Source organism: Ochotona curzoniae, unplaced genomic scaffold (genome assembly GCF_017591425.1).
Source record: "Ochotona curzoniae isolate NIBS_2020 unplaced genomic scaffold, NIBS_Ocur_1.0 scaffold_3835, whole genome shotgun sequence".
NCBI lineage: Eukaryota > Metazoa > Chordata > Mammalia > Lagomorpha > Ochotonidae > Ochotona > Ochotona curzoniae.
The window spans coordinates 8,781,516-8,796,122 of NW_024467114.1; the positions used below are offsets into that span (position 1 = coordinate 8,781,516).

Genomic DNA, 14,607 nt, shown 5'->3' on the forward strand with positions numbered 1-14,607 from the left:
AAGTTTCACAAGAACATGTGTATTACATGGGTATACCTTGTTTCCATCTGCCCAGAAGCCATGAACTCCACAGTCTCTCAGCTATACCTCCTCCAGCTTTCCCCTACCCGAGGTGATTATGGTAGAACTCCCAGCCATAGTATCTATGCAAACCTGGCGAAACATACCAGGGATCACACATCGTGACCAGTGACTGGTCTAAAAGATGTGTTCAAAGTGGGAACAAAGCCAATCAGACCCCCTTTCTAACTATCCAGAGGCAGAGCTAAATCAGTTCCCATTTTATTCCCTTATCATGAGCTGTATCAGACATTCCATGTCATAGAGAAGAACCTGAGAAAATGAGGCTCTTACAGCTAAAAGGCAAGAGGCAGAAAAAGAATTCTAATGTTTGCAGTTTCTGAATGTAGCTATAAAATGAAAGCAGAGCAACTGCCATTCTTCAAGAAAAAAATAAAATATAAGGAGAGAAGTATCCTCTTCATGGAAGGAAGTTAAAGCTTCAGACAAATTTAAGAGTGAGTAAAGAATGATTCATGAATCAGGCAACGACTGCAGCAGCCTGAGCAGCAGGCTTTCAGAAGCTAAATGCCAACCAAAGACTAATGGTTAGAGTGGAGAGGCCCCAGTGAGAGGTTAGTTGGCAGACTGTAATTGGTAAGACCTCGTTTCCTTCACAGCTTAAGTTGGACTTTAGTTTGCTTATAAGGAACTTAAAGGACTGGAGCTTTTCCAGCTTAACGGTGTCACAATTAAAATGTTTAAAAATGATTTTCCACAGGACAAATGTTGTGGCACATAGTTAACCCCTACTTGTGTTAAACCCCTACTTGGGACACCTGCCTGCCATTGTGGAGTTCGAGTCCTAACTACTCTGCTTCCAACCTAGCTTCCTGCTAATGTACCTGAGAAGCAATATGATGGGTCAAGTGCCTGCAACCCCCGCCACATGGGAGACCTAGAGGGAGTTCCCGGCTCCTAGCTTCTGCCTGTTGCAGGCATTCCTGGGTGTCAACAGCAATTGGGAATTGGGGAATGCACTAGTCAGTGGGTTCTCTTCCTCCCTCTCAGTTACTGTGCATTTCAAATCAATCATCCTCATTTTTTTTTCCTATTGTTGGTGAGTCTCATATATGGTAGTCTAAAACTTAGGCATGAGTACCACTTGCTCCTCTCCTGGTTGCAGTTTCCCTGTATTAGCATGTACTTGTAAGTCATGACATCAGGCTCAATGAAGAAACGCTCCCCTAGCCATCCAGGTGAGAGCATGCTGTGTTTTCTGGATGACACACAGCTTAGAGCCTGGGGAAAATGCGCACACCAGGGGCATGATAACCAGAACTGCTGCACAGGAGCAATGAGCATTCGTAGCCCAGGCCTCCCCAAACCAACCAACTAAAAGGCAAAAGGCTGCAATGAACTAGAAACTCAGATTCCAAATCCAAAAGGCATTTAGTCAAGATTTCTAGATGTTAGATTGTAGTATGTTTTCCTAGCTTGTGGTTTGAATGTTTGCAGTTAAGTCATCACAAGTTTTAGTGAACTTCCTGAGTAACCCAGACTTTATCGGGTATAAGTGTGTCCTCTGCCATTTATAATAAGTTGTTCAGCTCCAGTTTTTTGGGCTTTAAGGAAAAAAATAAAATATAAGGAGAGAAGTGTCCTCTTCATGGAAGAAAGTTAAAGCTTCAGACAAATTTAAGAGTGAGCAAAGAATGATTCATGAATCAGGCAATGACTGCACTACGGTTGATCACTAACAAAATTTTAAGGACAGTGACTAGTGTCTGCCATCTACAAGGGTGCATGATAGTTTTCTGTTTAAGCATTGTTTCTCTATGTAACTGCCCTCATTTCTACCTGGAAGAATCACAAATTAGGGGCCTGTGTGGTAACATACCAGGCTAATTATCTTCCTACAGTTCTCACATCCCATATGGGTGCTGTTTATTCCTGGCTGCTCCACTTTCAATGAAGCTCTCTACTTACGGCCTGGGAACCCAACAAAGGATGGCCCATGGTCTTAGGATCCAATGATCATGTGGGAGACCCAGAAGAAGCCCCAGGCTTTCACCTTTGGATCAACTCAGCTCTGACCCATTGCAGCCATTTGGGGAGTGAACCAACAGATGAAAGATATCTCTTTCTCTCTCTAAATCTTCCAATAAAAACGATCTTTTTGGGCCTGGCGTCGTGGTCTAGCGGCTGAAGTCCTCGCCTTGAATGCGCCGAGGTCCCATATGGACGCTGATTCTAATCCTGGCAGCTCCACTTCCCATCCAGCTCCCTGCTTGTGGCCTGGGAAAGCAGTTGAGGATGGCCCAAAGCTTTGGGACCCTGCACCCGTGTGGGAGACCCGGAAGAAGTTCCTGGCCCCTGGCTTTGGATCGGCATAGCAGCGGCTGTTGCGCTGACTTGGGGAGTGAATCATCAGATGGAAGATCTTCCTCTCTGTCTCTCCTCCTCTCTGTATATCTGACTTTCCAAAAAATAAATAAACCTTTTTAAAAAATGCATGTGTATCAGTGTTCAGTTTTTATTATGGATCAACTAGTTAGAATTTAATTGCCCGTGTGAAAAGGTTTAGTGCTGTTATTTTGTCCATAATATCATACGCCCCTATCATAGTTAGCGCCCGGACTAGTTGGCCTTTTACAGCAGCAGCTGTTAGTGATGAGTTGGTACTTTCCATTTTCCATTTAACAAGTGCCTGGTAGACTCTCTCATTTAATGGCACAGTGCTGAAAGAAAAATTAAAATAGTAATTATATTCATCATCAGTTTAGGACATCATTTTATTTAACTACTTAAATATTATGTATCTAGGTTTTTCAAAACAATTTGCCACATTGAAGTGAGCCTCAAAGTAATTGGTGAAGAGAGGCTACAAAAAAGATTGGCACATGAACCTACAATTTTGCTTCCGTTCAGTGTACAAGGCATCCGAACAGTAATCTTGGATTATTTACTGTAAGCTAATGTATTACGCTCCTGTTCTACAGTCCTATGGCTTGCTCTCCTTCGACCCTCAGGGCATCTCTCTTAGGTAAGCATAGCCATTTTACCAGTGAGGAATGAAGGCGCAGAGAAGCTAAAGGATTGCCCTAGACCACTGGGCCAGGCAGCTGGTGCTCTCAGAGCCCTGGCTCTCCCCCATGGGGATCACAAGTGAGTCTGCTACAGAAAATTAGAATTTATGAAAACATGAACATTAAAAACCTAAAATTTCCATATTATAAAGATCAGAACAGCAGAATGAATTTGCACCAAATGTCATTCATACCCACCTCTTGTGAGAGATATCAATTTCTGAGATTGGCAGGTTCATTTTTTGACACAAAAACAGAAAATTCGTTGCAGTGATATTGTTGGCAACTATCTTGAATGTCTTCTCTAAAATTTTTTCTATGTTTCAATGTAAAAGAAAATTGAATCTGTCACTTTGGAGAAAGATACTCTATTTTGAGTTAATACATCTAGTTTTCTTACCTCTGACTATCAAATGTGTATGTGAAGTAAATTTGAACATGACAATGCAAATCTAAAATATAAACTGAAGTTTTAATTCTGTTCCATTTCTTCTAAAATCTGAAAAATTCTATAGCTTAGTAATATGTTTAAAAGGATACTATATGCAAACTCAAAGAGATTTCCAAACCTCTTCCTTAATTATTTCAAAACTTGTCACTCTGCCTCTGTCATTTACCATCTTAGGAACAGGCTCAGTGTCTGGCAAGGGAAGGAAGGGTGGATAACACTTCCTTCATGAGACTCAATACACAAGCCTCCATCTGACTTGATGGGAGTCCATTGCAAGAAAAGGCACCTGCTCTCCAAAACAGGAGATACACAATGGAGAGCTCGAGGGTAGAGAGATGAGGATTGTCCCAAGATTTCAGACAGAGTGGGCCCCAAACAAACATCAGTGTACAGGGTTTATAGACTTCCTGCCAGTCCAGGCAGGTCTTTCAGAACATCTGCATCTGGCAAGCAGATCAGAGCAAAGGAGGAAACCCAGGGACAGATTCTCTGAGTCTGGCTGTAACCAGGAAGACAAACCTATTGGAGGGCATCAAGGCCGAGCCCTTTACTTAGATTTGCCTGGTTTCAATGGTTCAGTCTGGAGCAGTGACATCTAACTTCTTATAATGTGTATGGCAAGGCAGCGGAAAATGGCTCAATTGCTGGGGGCCCTGCCATCCATGCAGGACTCCCTCATGGAGTCTGGGCTCCTAGCTTTGGAGTGGCCTGGCCCCAGTTGACCCGACTGCTGCTGCCACTGGGGAATGAATGGAAGACTCTCTCTCTCTCTCTCTCTCTCCCTCCCTCCATCCGTCCCTTTCTCTCTCTCTCACTCATGCATACATGCTCTTGTGCACACACTCTCATACTGTAATTCTACCTTGCAAATAAATAAATCTTTACACATACACACATATACACATACACAGTTCAACCTCAAGATAACTTCCCAACCTTCAGGAAAGGGGAGATAAGTATTTTATTGTCTCCTCCAGATTGAAAGTCTCAAATTAAAGCAAGCTTTTTTGGTTTACACCTGGAATATCACTTGTAAGATAGTCCATCGTGCAGCACGTACCATCTCTCTCATCTGCCCTCTGGAGGTAGCATGCAATGGTGTGCAGCTGCTTTCCATTACAGATTTCCATCGGAGGTCTCAGCAAAGGGTTATCATCAAAATTGATCTCCTTCAGTGAAGAAAGATTGCAGATAGCAGCAGGTAGAGCTGTTAGATTATTTCCTAATAGAAAAAATATTGTAATTGAATTACACCTTACTCAGAAGAATACTATGGAGACAAAGAACATTGCCCGTGTATGAAGTATCTATTATGTGTTGTTGGCAAAGTTCTAGAGCACCTTCACCATGCTGGCAAGTGCCAAGTGCTCACTGATACCTTGATGGACTGGAGCAATTCAGCCCCCAGGACCATCTAACGTCAACAGCTATTGGTCTAGCCCTGCCAATGTAACCACTGCCTCGGGACTTGAAATTCAATAAATCTGTAACAGGCTGTTTTTAAAGTTAATTTTGTATGACCTGTGAAGAATGTTAGCAATAGCCAGATGGAGAATTAAAAAAAAAAAAAAAAAACAGCATCCACTCCTCACCAATACCAGGCTACAGTGAAAAGGAAGTTTGAGTTCTTGATTTCTGAATTTTATTTTTTTAGAGTTTTTTTAAATGTATTAAGCAAATACTTTCTCCTAGTCTGCATTTCCATTCTCTTAAAGCTTTTGAAGGAACAAAAATTTCTCATTTTTAACAATCATATTTATTTATGGATTGCAATTTCCATTGCTGTATCTGATTTTTCCTAAGATTATAAATCTTGTATGTTTGTATCTATACATTTTATTTATTTTTTGGCAGAAACAGAGTACTCTCTGGGGACATTTGGTGAGTGAGCCTATGGATGACAGATTTCTCTGCCTCTCTATCTTTCAAATACATAAAAATACATTTTTAAAAATTAAAGAACAACCTCAATTATAATAAAAAATACTTAGGAATAAACTTAATCAAGAAGGTGAAGGATTATGAATTGAAACAATTCTTGGGAAAAAATAAAGACTTAGGTAACTGAAACACATCCTATACTCATGTACTGGAAACCTTGCTGTGGTCAATATGTCCAAACTACCCAAAGCAATCTACAGATGCAGTGCAATCCCCGTTAAAATCCAGAGCGATCCCCCATCTTTTTTTTTTTTTTTTAAGGAAATAACAACAAAAAAATCCTATAATTCACAAACTACAAAGACCTTCAAACAATGAAAATAATGTTGAGAGAAAAGAAAGAAAGTGGAAGATTCACATTTCCTGTCTTTAAGACATTACAAAGCCACAGTATCTAAAGCAGCATGTAACTGGGTTATCACCTCATTCAGTGCGGGAGCTGGATCTTACACTTTCTCTCATTCTTTCTTTTTTCTTTTCTTTTTTTTTTTTTTTTTGTACCTGGGGTAGTCATTTCCCCCAAGTGGACACTGAAAATGTCCACTGTTTGCTATGTTGTATTTTATCAGCAAAATCTGCAGCCAGACATTAATACTCAAACCATGGGTTATACTTACTGATCGTGACACTTACCACTCAGGTTTAGTTGCTGGAGATTATTTAAAGATAGAAACGATGGTGGAAGGTAGCTTATTTGATTATTTTGTGCATATAAGCTAACCAAACTTCTCAGTCCCCCCATATTGTTTGGAATCTCTCTGATTGCATTATTTGAGATATCAAGTTTTAGAAGCTGAGTCATATTAGGGAGCTCATCAGGGATTCTTGTTAACTGTAACAAAAATTAAACTTTTATGAATACATAAATATTTGTATGAATAAAATGTTTTTTAAAATTGCACAGGAGGTAATTCTATTTGTTACCTGGCTTAGAAAGGCAGGACTTCCTCTCCTAGCTGTAATACACATGACAGTGTGTTGCATTTCCAAATACCTCCTAATCTGACCCATGCTAGAATTCCACCCTGTGGCTGGCTAACTCTCTTCTTTCACTCTGTTCACATTCAGTTTCCTTGCCTCCTGTTCTTTCCTCGCCTCCCTAAAGCTGACTGCTCTGGTTTCTCCTTGAAATTGTAACCAATTACTCTACACTTCTGTTATCCTCACTGTTACTGCTCTTATTACCATTTTTCCTTTTTGGACTCTGTGTGTTTTCCTTGGATTTTAAGTGACTTTATAAGCATGTTTAAAGCTTTTTAGTGTTTGTGTTCTCAAGCATAATGCATTGTAAGTAAATACTCCATGATAGACTTGGGGCTGACATCGTGGCCCAGTGGGTTAAGCTGCTTGCAACATATGAATCCTCTGGGTTCAGTCCCAGCTTCTCCACTTCTCCACCTATCTTCTTGCTAGTGCCTTCTGGAAGACAAGAGGTGATGAGCTAATGGCTTAGGACCCTGCCGCTCCTGTGGGAATCCCTGATAGAATTCCTGACCCAACCTAGCCATCATGGGCTTGGGCACTTGAAGAATAAACCAGTAGGGCCCGGCGGCGTGGCCTAGCGGCTAAAGTCCTCTTCTTGAATGCGCCGGGATCCCATAAGGGCGCCGGTTCTAATCCCTGCAGCTCCACTTCCCTTCCAGCTCCCTGCTTGTGGCCTGGGAAGGCAGTCAAGGACGGCCCAAAGCTTTGGGTCCCTGCACCTGTGTGGGAGACCCGGAGGAAGTTCCTGGATCCTGGCTTTGGACCAGCTGTTGCGCTCACTTGGGGAGTGAATCATCGGATGGAAGATCTTCTGTCTCTCTGTCTCTCCTCCTCTCTATAAATCTGACTTTCCAATAAATAGATAAATCTTAAAAAAAAAAAAGAATAAACCAGTAAATGGTAGATCTCCCCACTTCAACCTGCAAGTGTGTATGTGTGTGTGTGTGTGTGAGTGAGTGAGAGGACTCCCCTTGCAAATAGATGAAAACAAACAAAGGGAAGATCTGTATGTCTCTCTGTCTCTTCATATGATGTGCTTTTCCAATAAAAATAAGTAAATCCTTTTTAAAAAAATAGTGGTGGTCACCAAATTTTTAATGTGGCCTCAAATAATTCCTAAAATGTGTTGCAAAATAGGGCATGGCACAGTTGTCTAGCAGCTAAAGTCCTCGTGTTGAACATGCTGGGATCCCAGTTCTAACCCTGTGTACTCCACTTCCCATCCAGTTCCCTCCTTGTGGCCTGGGAAAGCAGTAAAGGATGGCTCAAAGCCTTGGGACTTTGCACCTCTGTGGGAGACCTGGAGGAAGTTCCTGGTTCCTGGCTTTGGGTTGGTGCAGCTCCAGCTGTTGCGGCCACTTGGGGAGTGAATCATCAGATCGCTCTTCCTCTCTCTCTCCTCCTCTCTGTGTATCTGACTTTGCAATAAAAATAAATAAATGTTAAGAAAATGTATTGCAAAATAAAGTATATCCAGAGCTGGATATGGAAGCCAGGTGTTCCTATACAGGACAAAGGCATCTGGACCATAAAGCGAAGCACCTTGTCTCAAAAGATTTTCTTGAAGGGAGTTCTTGTAAATATGTTTTTCTATCTGCTAACCTTTGGAATAATGCTACACTGATGTGAACCAGGGCCTTTGACAAGCAATAGATATGCAGTGTGGATTCCTGAAAAGCAGGCAGCATGCAGTCCTCTGGGTGAGATCAGACAGCGGCCCACTGAAGTGGAGAAGTCTGAGTCCAGCCAGGTTCACTCAGAGGCCAGGAGAATGCGAGAGTGATGGAGACAGTAACAGAGGAAAATGAGTGAGATAATCCGGGAGCTTTTTCAGAGGGTAAATAAGACAATTTTGGTGTAAGTATTGGCATCAATGACAGAAAAGGAAAAAAACCATAATTTCATGATTTTTAGCCTTGTAGATTTGAATAAAGTTGGCATCACAAACAGAAATGAAGTTTTGAATGGAGTTAACACTAGAAAGAAAAAACAAATTGCTTCTGAGACAATAGAAAAAATAGGACAGAAGATTCTCCAGGGACAACTGGAAACTATGAGAGTAGGATACTTGGGCAAAATAATCTTGCATTATGCAACCTGGCAAATCATTTGTGATAGCAGGTATGGTGGGAGACACAAAGGCAGTATCAGAAATGAGAAAATTAAGTATATGATACTGGAGGTACTCACAGTTAAGACTGAGGAGTAGACAGTAACAGGATTATAAGGAATTAGCTGACAATTGCAGAATTAAAATGTGTTTCTTTAGCACAAAAGCAACTTTCTAAAAAAAAAATTTTTATTTGAAAGGGCATGTTACCAGAGAGAAAGAGAGACAGAAAGATCCTCCATCTGTTGGTTCAGTCCCCATATGGCCACATGGCCACATAGCCAAGGTTGGACAAGGAGTCTAGAAAAACAACTGGGTTTTCCACATGGGTGGCAAGCACCCAAGTACTCTGGCCGTCTTTCATTGCCTTCCCAGGGATGTAAGAAGGAAGCTGGAACTGGAAGTGGAACAGCTGAGACTCGAACCAGTGCTCATATGGGATGCTAACCTTATCCACTCCTGAAAAGATTTTTTTAAAACACAATTTGTATCATTAAACATCCCATCAACTTGTTTAAGTATTCTCTTGAAGCCTTTCTTGAAATGTATTATATGGCAGATGTTATACTTAAAGGGATAAATAAACTGCATGAAATTTGAAATAAGAGACAAACTGGTTTCCTTATTTCATATGTGTCAGAGCTTTAAATATACTGACACTGTTGGTGATTAAGACAACTTAAGTCTTCTCCAACTCATTTATCCCCAGGAACAGTCCCCTGCTCTTAAAACTTAGCTTATATTTTAAAGTTAAAGGTCATGAGAACAGAGTTTTAAGAAACACACTTTGGGAAATATTACTTTAGGTTAATAAAAATTAACATTAAAATGACAGATATTGCTACATAACAGCTGTGGTTCATTTCATTAATTTACTGAGAGCTTAACATAAATCAGTTTTAATTTTCAGAAAGTACTTCCATGAAATTCACTCTTTGAGAAAAAAGAAGTGTGAACATGTTAAAATGCTTATTCTTGTTCATCTATCAATTCTGGAAAATTTCTTCAGGAAATAGACAAACATGATTTATAAAGAACATCAGCCTAATCTTATTATAAAGAAAAATTCTAAATACTTAATAAAATGATTTGTAGTACAAATTTAATAGATTCACAACTAATGACACATTATAGTGTATCAAAGAGAAATGTTTGTGTTAAATGAAAATACGAGAATTCTTACAGGAGTGGGTGCTAAGGCACGGTAGGCTAAAGTTGTCTGCAGGTTGGCATCCCTCATGGGTTCTGGTTAGAATCTTAGCTCTTGCACTTCCTATCATGCTCCCACTAATGCACCTGAGTGAGCTGCGGAAGATGACCCAATTGCTGGAATTCCATCGACTCAGGTAGGAGACCTAGATGGAGTTCCAGACTCCTGGCTCTGACTTGGTCCAACCCCGGCCATTTGTGGCTGTTCAGGGAATGAACCAGTGGATGGAAGATAACTCCCTCAAGTTAAAGCACATGCAAGGGCTGAGATTCTGATCCCCATCCAATCCCTCCTTCCTTCCACAACTCCCAAATCGCAGTCTCTTACCTTTCTTCCTTTTGTCTGACTTATATTCAGCTCTTCCAGGGACTGAAGTTGACATAGTTCAATGGGAAAATGCACGAACTGATTGCTGGAAAGATTGAGTTTCTGGATTCCTTTTAAATTACAAATCTCAGAAGGGATTTTCTGTAATTGGTTTTCTGAAAAATCAAGTACTTGCAAATTTTCCAAAGTACACAATTCAATTGGAAAAGTTTCAAACTTATTTGAGTATAAAATAAGTACCTGGAGTGATACCATCCTGTATATAGATGGTGAAATTTTCCTTATTTGGTTTCTACCAAGATCTAAGTATCTAAGATGAATAAGAGAACATAAATGCTCAGAAAATACATGGAGTTTGTTTTGATTAAGTGCTAAATGAAGCAGTCGTTTACTGAAAGATATATCCACAGGTACTTCAGAAATATAATTTCCATTAAAACTCAAATAATAAAGAGACTCTAAAGCACACAGCCCTACCGGAAAATACATTATTTTATTATAGTCCAGTTCAACTCTAGTTATTTTTTTGCAGTTTTTTACTTCAATGGGAACATCTGTAATTATATTTCCTGAAAATTCCAGACTGCACATGTTACTAAGATGTGAGATATCTTCAGCTATTTTCACGATATTATTTTTGTTTACATGGAGTTTTCTTAAATTTTTAAGCTTATAGATGCTCTTAGGAAGTTCATTTAATCTGTTGTCACTAAGACTAAGGTATTCCAGCATTCCACAGGAAGAAATTTTCTCTGGTATACTTGTCAATAAATTCTTATCAAGTATCAGAATCCTAAGTTCCTTGAAATTCTCAATTTTGGGTGAAATAAGTTCCAGTTTATTGTCAGCCAATTGGAGTTCCTTTATTTTGATTAACTGAAAAATTTGCACTGCCAAAAAGGTAAGTTTATTGTGATCCAGAAAAAGCTTTTCTAGCTGTTTAAGTTCCCTGATTTCTTTTGGTAAACTGTCTATCAGGTTTCCAGCAAGATTTAGTGAAATTAAGTTTGGAAGGAAGCAGAGAGATTTAGGAAATATTGTTAGCTGATTACACTCCAGATTAAGAATCTTCAAGTTCTTCAGATTACACACGGTGTCTGATATTTGTCTCATCTTATTTCTGCCAAAATCTAGTATTTCCAAGTTTGCAAGACTGTCTAGGTCAGAAGGAAAAGTCTCGATGTGATTATTATTGAACAAGAGCTGCCTAATATTTCCAAGCTGTGATATTTCCTTAGGTATATGTGATATCTGGTTGTGACTGACGTTTAATATCCTTAAATTGTGAAGTAAGTGAATTTCAGATGGAAGCGATGACAATCCATTTTCTTGCAAAGATAGAATTTCAAGACCTCTCAGATCACCGGAGTCTGGCCCTTGACAAGTTCTGATTTGATTCTTATCTAAATACAGATATTTTACATACTTGATTTTTAAAATGTCCTTAGGGAATTCTTGCAGACCCTTTGCCTCAAGATTAACTGTGAAGTTATCAAACTCTAAGTCAAGGTCTTCCTGATTTTCCCCAGGGATTTGTGAGCCAGTTTCTCCAGCTACTTCACAAGGTGGGACGTCAGTGGAGACCTGAGAGTCTGCACTTGTTGAGAATGACGAGCTTGGTGACATGTCTGTTACCGACCAGGGGTTGTCATCTCCAGGGCTTGTGTCAGACACCTGATGCCCTGTGCTGTGATCTGCCTGTTCCTGAGGCTTGCTGCTAGGGAAAGATGTTGACTCAAGCGTATCCTTCCCAAGATCTGGTTCAGGACTGAGACTCGAGGCATCATTCAACAAGCTTGATGTTTCTTCAGGAAGCCCGGGCTCTCCCAGGGACTCTGATCTGGACCCTTTTCTGGACTGAGTGGAGCTGTCCTCAAGCTCTTCTGAAGTAGCCGCGTCCTCAGACATTGGATTTCCTGAGATGTTCTGCGCCAATTCAAGATCCGACCTTGATTTCACTTTTCATGGTTTTCTGCTTTGGAACCTACAAAATAAATGTTAATATTACAAGAAGAGATGCAGTAGTTGTTAGTACTACAATTGAATTGGAATGAAGTGGTTTTATTTTATAATGAGAAATTTAATAAATAGAAAAGCAATACAAAAAAAACATGGAGATGCAATAATTTCATGGTATTTTACATCAAGATTTACTAAGCAACTTTTGATTTATTCTTTTTTTCTTGTAATGAGAATGCAACAATCCATCATTTATTTTTTAAAAGTTTTATTTAATTTTACTGTAAATTCAGATATATAGAAAGGAGGAGAGACAGAGAGGAAGATCTTCCATCTGATGATTCACACCCCAAGTGTCCACAATGGCTAGAGCTGTGCCAAGCCGAAGCCAGGAGCCAGGAGCTTCTTCTGAGTCTCCCATGCAGGATCTCAGGGCTTACGGCCGTCCTCGACTGCTTTCCCAGGCCACAGCAGGGAGCTGGATGGGAAGCGGGGCTGCTGGGAATAGAAGCAGCGCCCATATGGGATTCCGGTTTGTGCAAAGTGAGAACTTTAGCTACTATGCTACTGCTCCAGGCCCAATGCAGCATTTATTAGCAGCGATTTGTTACAATTATTAAGGGATCTCTAAGACTCTTGGCTCATCCCACTGTTCATTACTAATTTTATTTACTTATTTATTCTGTCAAGGTTTTTTTCTTTCTTTTTTTAATTTTACTTTTTAAAATTATTATTATCATTTTATGATATAATTCCATAGACCCTGGGATTTCCCTTTATCCCTCCCCAAGCCCTTCCTCCCCACCCCCACCAACTGAGTTCTCATATATTATCACTATAGTATCGTTCTTCATAAACGGTTCTAAGTCCATCAATTGTAGGCATGGACAGTGGCATAGTATCCAGCATCCTATTGTAAAGATACAGGTAACAATTTCATTGGGAGTCCCTCATTGAACTGGAAGTAGAAATGCATAGTGTGTTGTATCCTCACATCTGGACATGACAGTCTCCATTACACAGTTACTATACATCCCCTTAAATGAAAAGGCACAAATCAACAACAGGAAGAAAAATACAAATTTATAAGCCACGAAGTTAAATAACATGCTACTGAATGATTAATGTGTCACTGAAGAAATGAAAAATAAAATCAAGAACCTTCTTGAAGAAGATGATACTACTTTATGATTGGTGAAGAATTTAACAAGAAATTGTTTTTGAAGAGATGAAAATTTTTAAAAAGTCAAAATCCATGTGATATAGTTTCCACTGATCCTTCTTGGTGAGATATTTCTCCTGTAGGCAATAAACAGATGGATTTTGGTTTTTTGATCCAGTCTACTAATCTATGACAATTGATCGATGAGTTTAAGCCATTTACATTCAGCATTAATATGAATGGGCTGTTATTTTACTGGGATGTTCTTTGCTCATTTGCCTTTGGTTTTAGTGGGCGCTATTCCTTTTCTGTCAAGAGAACATTTTTAAGTATCATTTGTATGGCAGGTTTGGAAGATGCATATTCTTTTAACTTTTCTTTACTATAGAAGAATTTTATTTCATTTTCAAAGACAAAGGAAAGCTTTGCTGGGTACGGTATTATGGGCTAACAATATCAGCATCTGGAATATGTCACTCCATTCTCTTCTGGCTTGTAAAGTTTCCTGTAAGAGGTCTCCTGTGAAATTTATTGGCATTCCTTTATATGTCAATTGATTTTTTCACATGCACATTTAAGGATCTTTTCCTTATGTTCAATTGAAGAGAGTTTTATTATCATGTGTCATGGTGAAGATCACTTTTGGTCAATCTTGTTGGGAGTACTGCCCCTCCTGAATGTTGTTTTTCAATTCTTTGTCTATATTAGGGAAAATTTTCCCTTATTATTTCATTAAATACATTTTTAAACGCAGTATCTGTTTCTGCACCTTCTGGGACTCCCACAATTCCTGTAGTTAGCCTTTTAGTAGTGTCTTTCAATTCTTGAATACTTTTTTTTTAGGTTGACACAGCTCTGCTTCCAGCTTTTTCTTTGTTTCCCTCTAGTGACAAGAAATATCTTCCAATTCTGAGATTCTTTCTTCTGCATCATTCATTCTATTTTGGAGACTCTCCACTGCACTTTCAATTTGCTTCACTGTATTCTTTATTTCTGATATATCAGCTTTCATTTGATTCATTTCCTGTGTGACATATTCCTTAATTCTTTGAACTCCTATATTAAGTGCTTCTCGTTGTTGATAAGAACCTATGTAACAAGTATTTTGAATTCTGTATCCCTTATTTTCTCAATGTATTTTTCAGTTAGCTCTGAGGTTTGCAAAGGGTTTTGCTTCTTTGCAGGGGAATCTTCAGTAATATTCACTGTACCTTTGTCTCCTCTTTTGCTCTTTGCTCCTCTTTTGTTGTTCCCACACAGTGTTTCGGTGATTTCCCCATGGGACAAACACTTGTTCCAGTTTCAGCTTCAGCAGAATTCAGAGTGCTCTGAGTGGGTTCCTTTTCAAATGCACTTATGCCTCTTAGGATAAGA

General features: G+C 39.5%; 1 protein-coding gene across 1 annotated transcript; it reads right to left on the bottom strand.

Moving 5' to 3' along the window:
- Nucleotides 1-2,518: 2,518 nt before the first annotated feature.
- On the bottom strand, nt 2,519-12,042 carry LRRD1 (leucine rich repeats and death domain containing 1). The gene is made up of 5 exons (XM_040964506.1): nt 10,113-12,042; nt 6,115-6,313; nt 4,601-4,762; nt 3,288-3,405; nt 2,519-2,741 (listed from the first exon to the last, which is right to left on the bottom strand). The coding sequence occupies exons 1-5, from the start codon at nt 12,018-12,020 to the stop codon at nt 2,555-2,557; spliced, it is 2,574 nt and encodes an 857-aa protein (XP_040820440.1). The 5' UTR covers nt 12,021-12,042; the 3' UTR covers nt 2,519-2,554.
- Nucleotides 12,043-14,607: the final 2,565 nt, after the last annotated feature.

What these genes read in the sequence shown, in the direction of transcription:
- LRRD1 (XM_040964506.1), bottom strand. Translation starts at nt 12,020, where the DNA reads ATGTCTGAGGACGCGGCTACTTCAGAAGAGCTTGAGGACAGCTCCACT. An exon ending in CCAGCAACTAAACCTGAGTG is followed by an intron (nt 4,763 to 6,114) that starts GTAAGTGTCACG and finishes TTTTTCTATTAG; the next exon opens with GAAATAATCTAACAGCTCTA. An exon ending in ATTGATATCTCTCACAAGAG is followed by an intron (nt 2,742 to 3,287) that starts GTGGGTATGAAT and finishes TTTTTCTTTCAG; the next exon opens with CACTGTGCCATTAAATGAGA.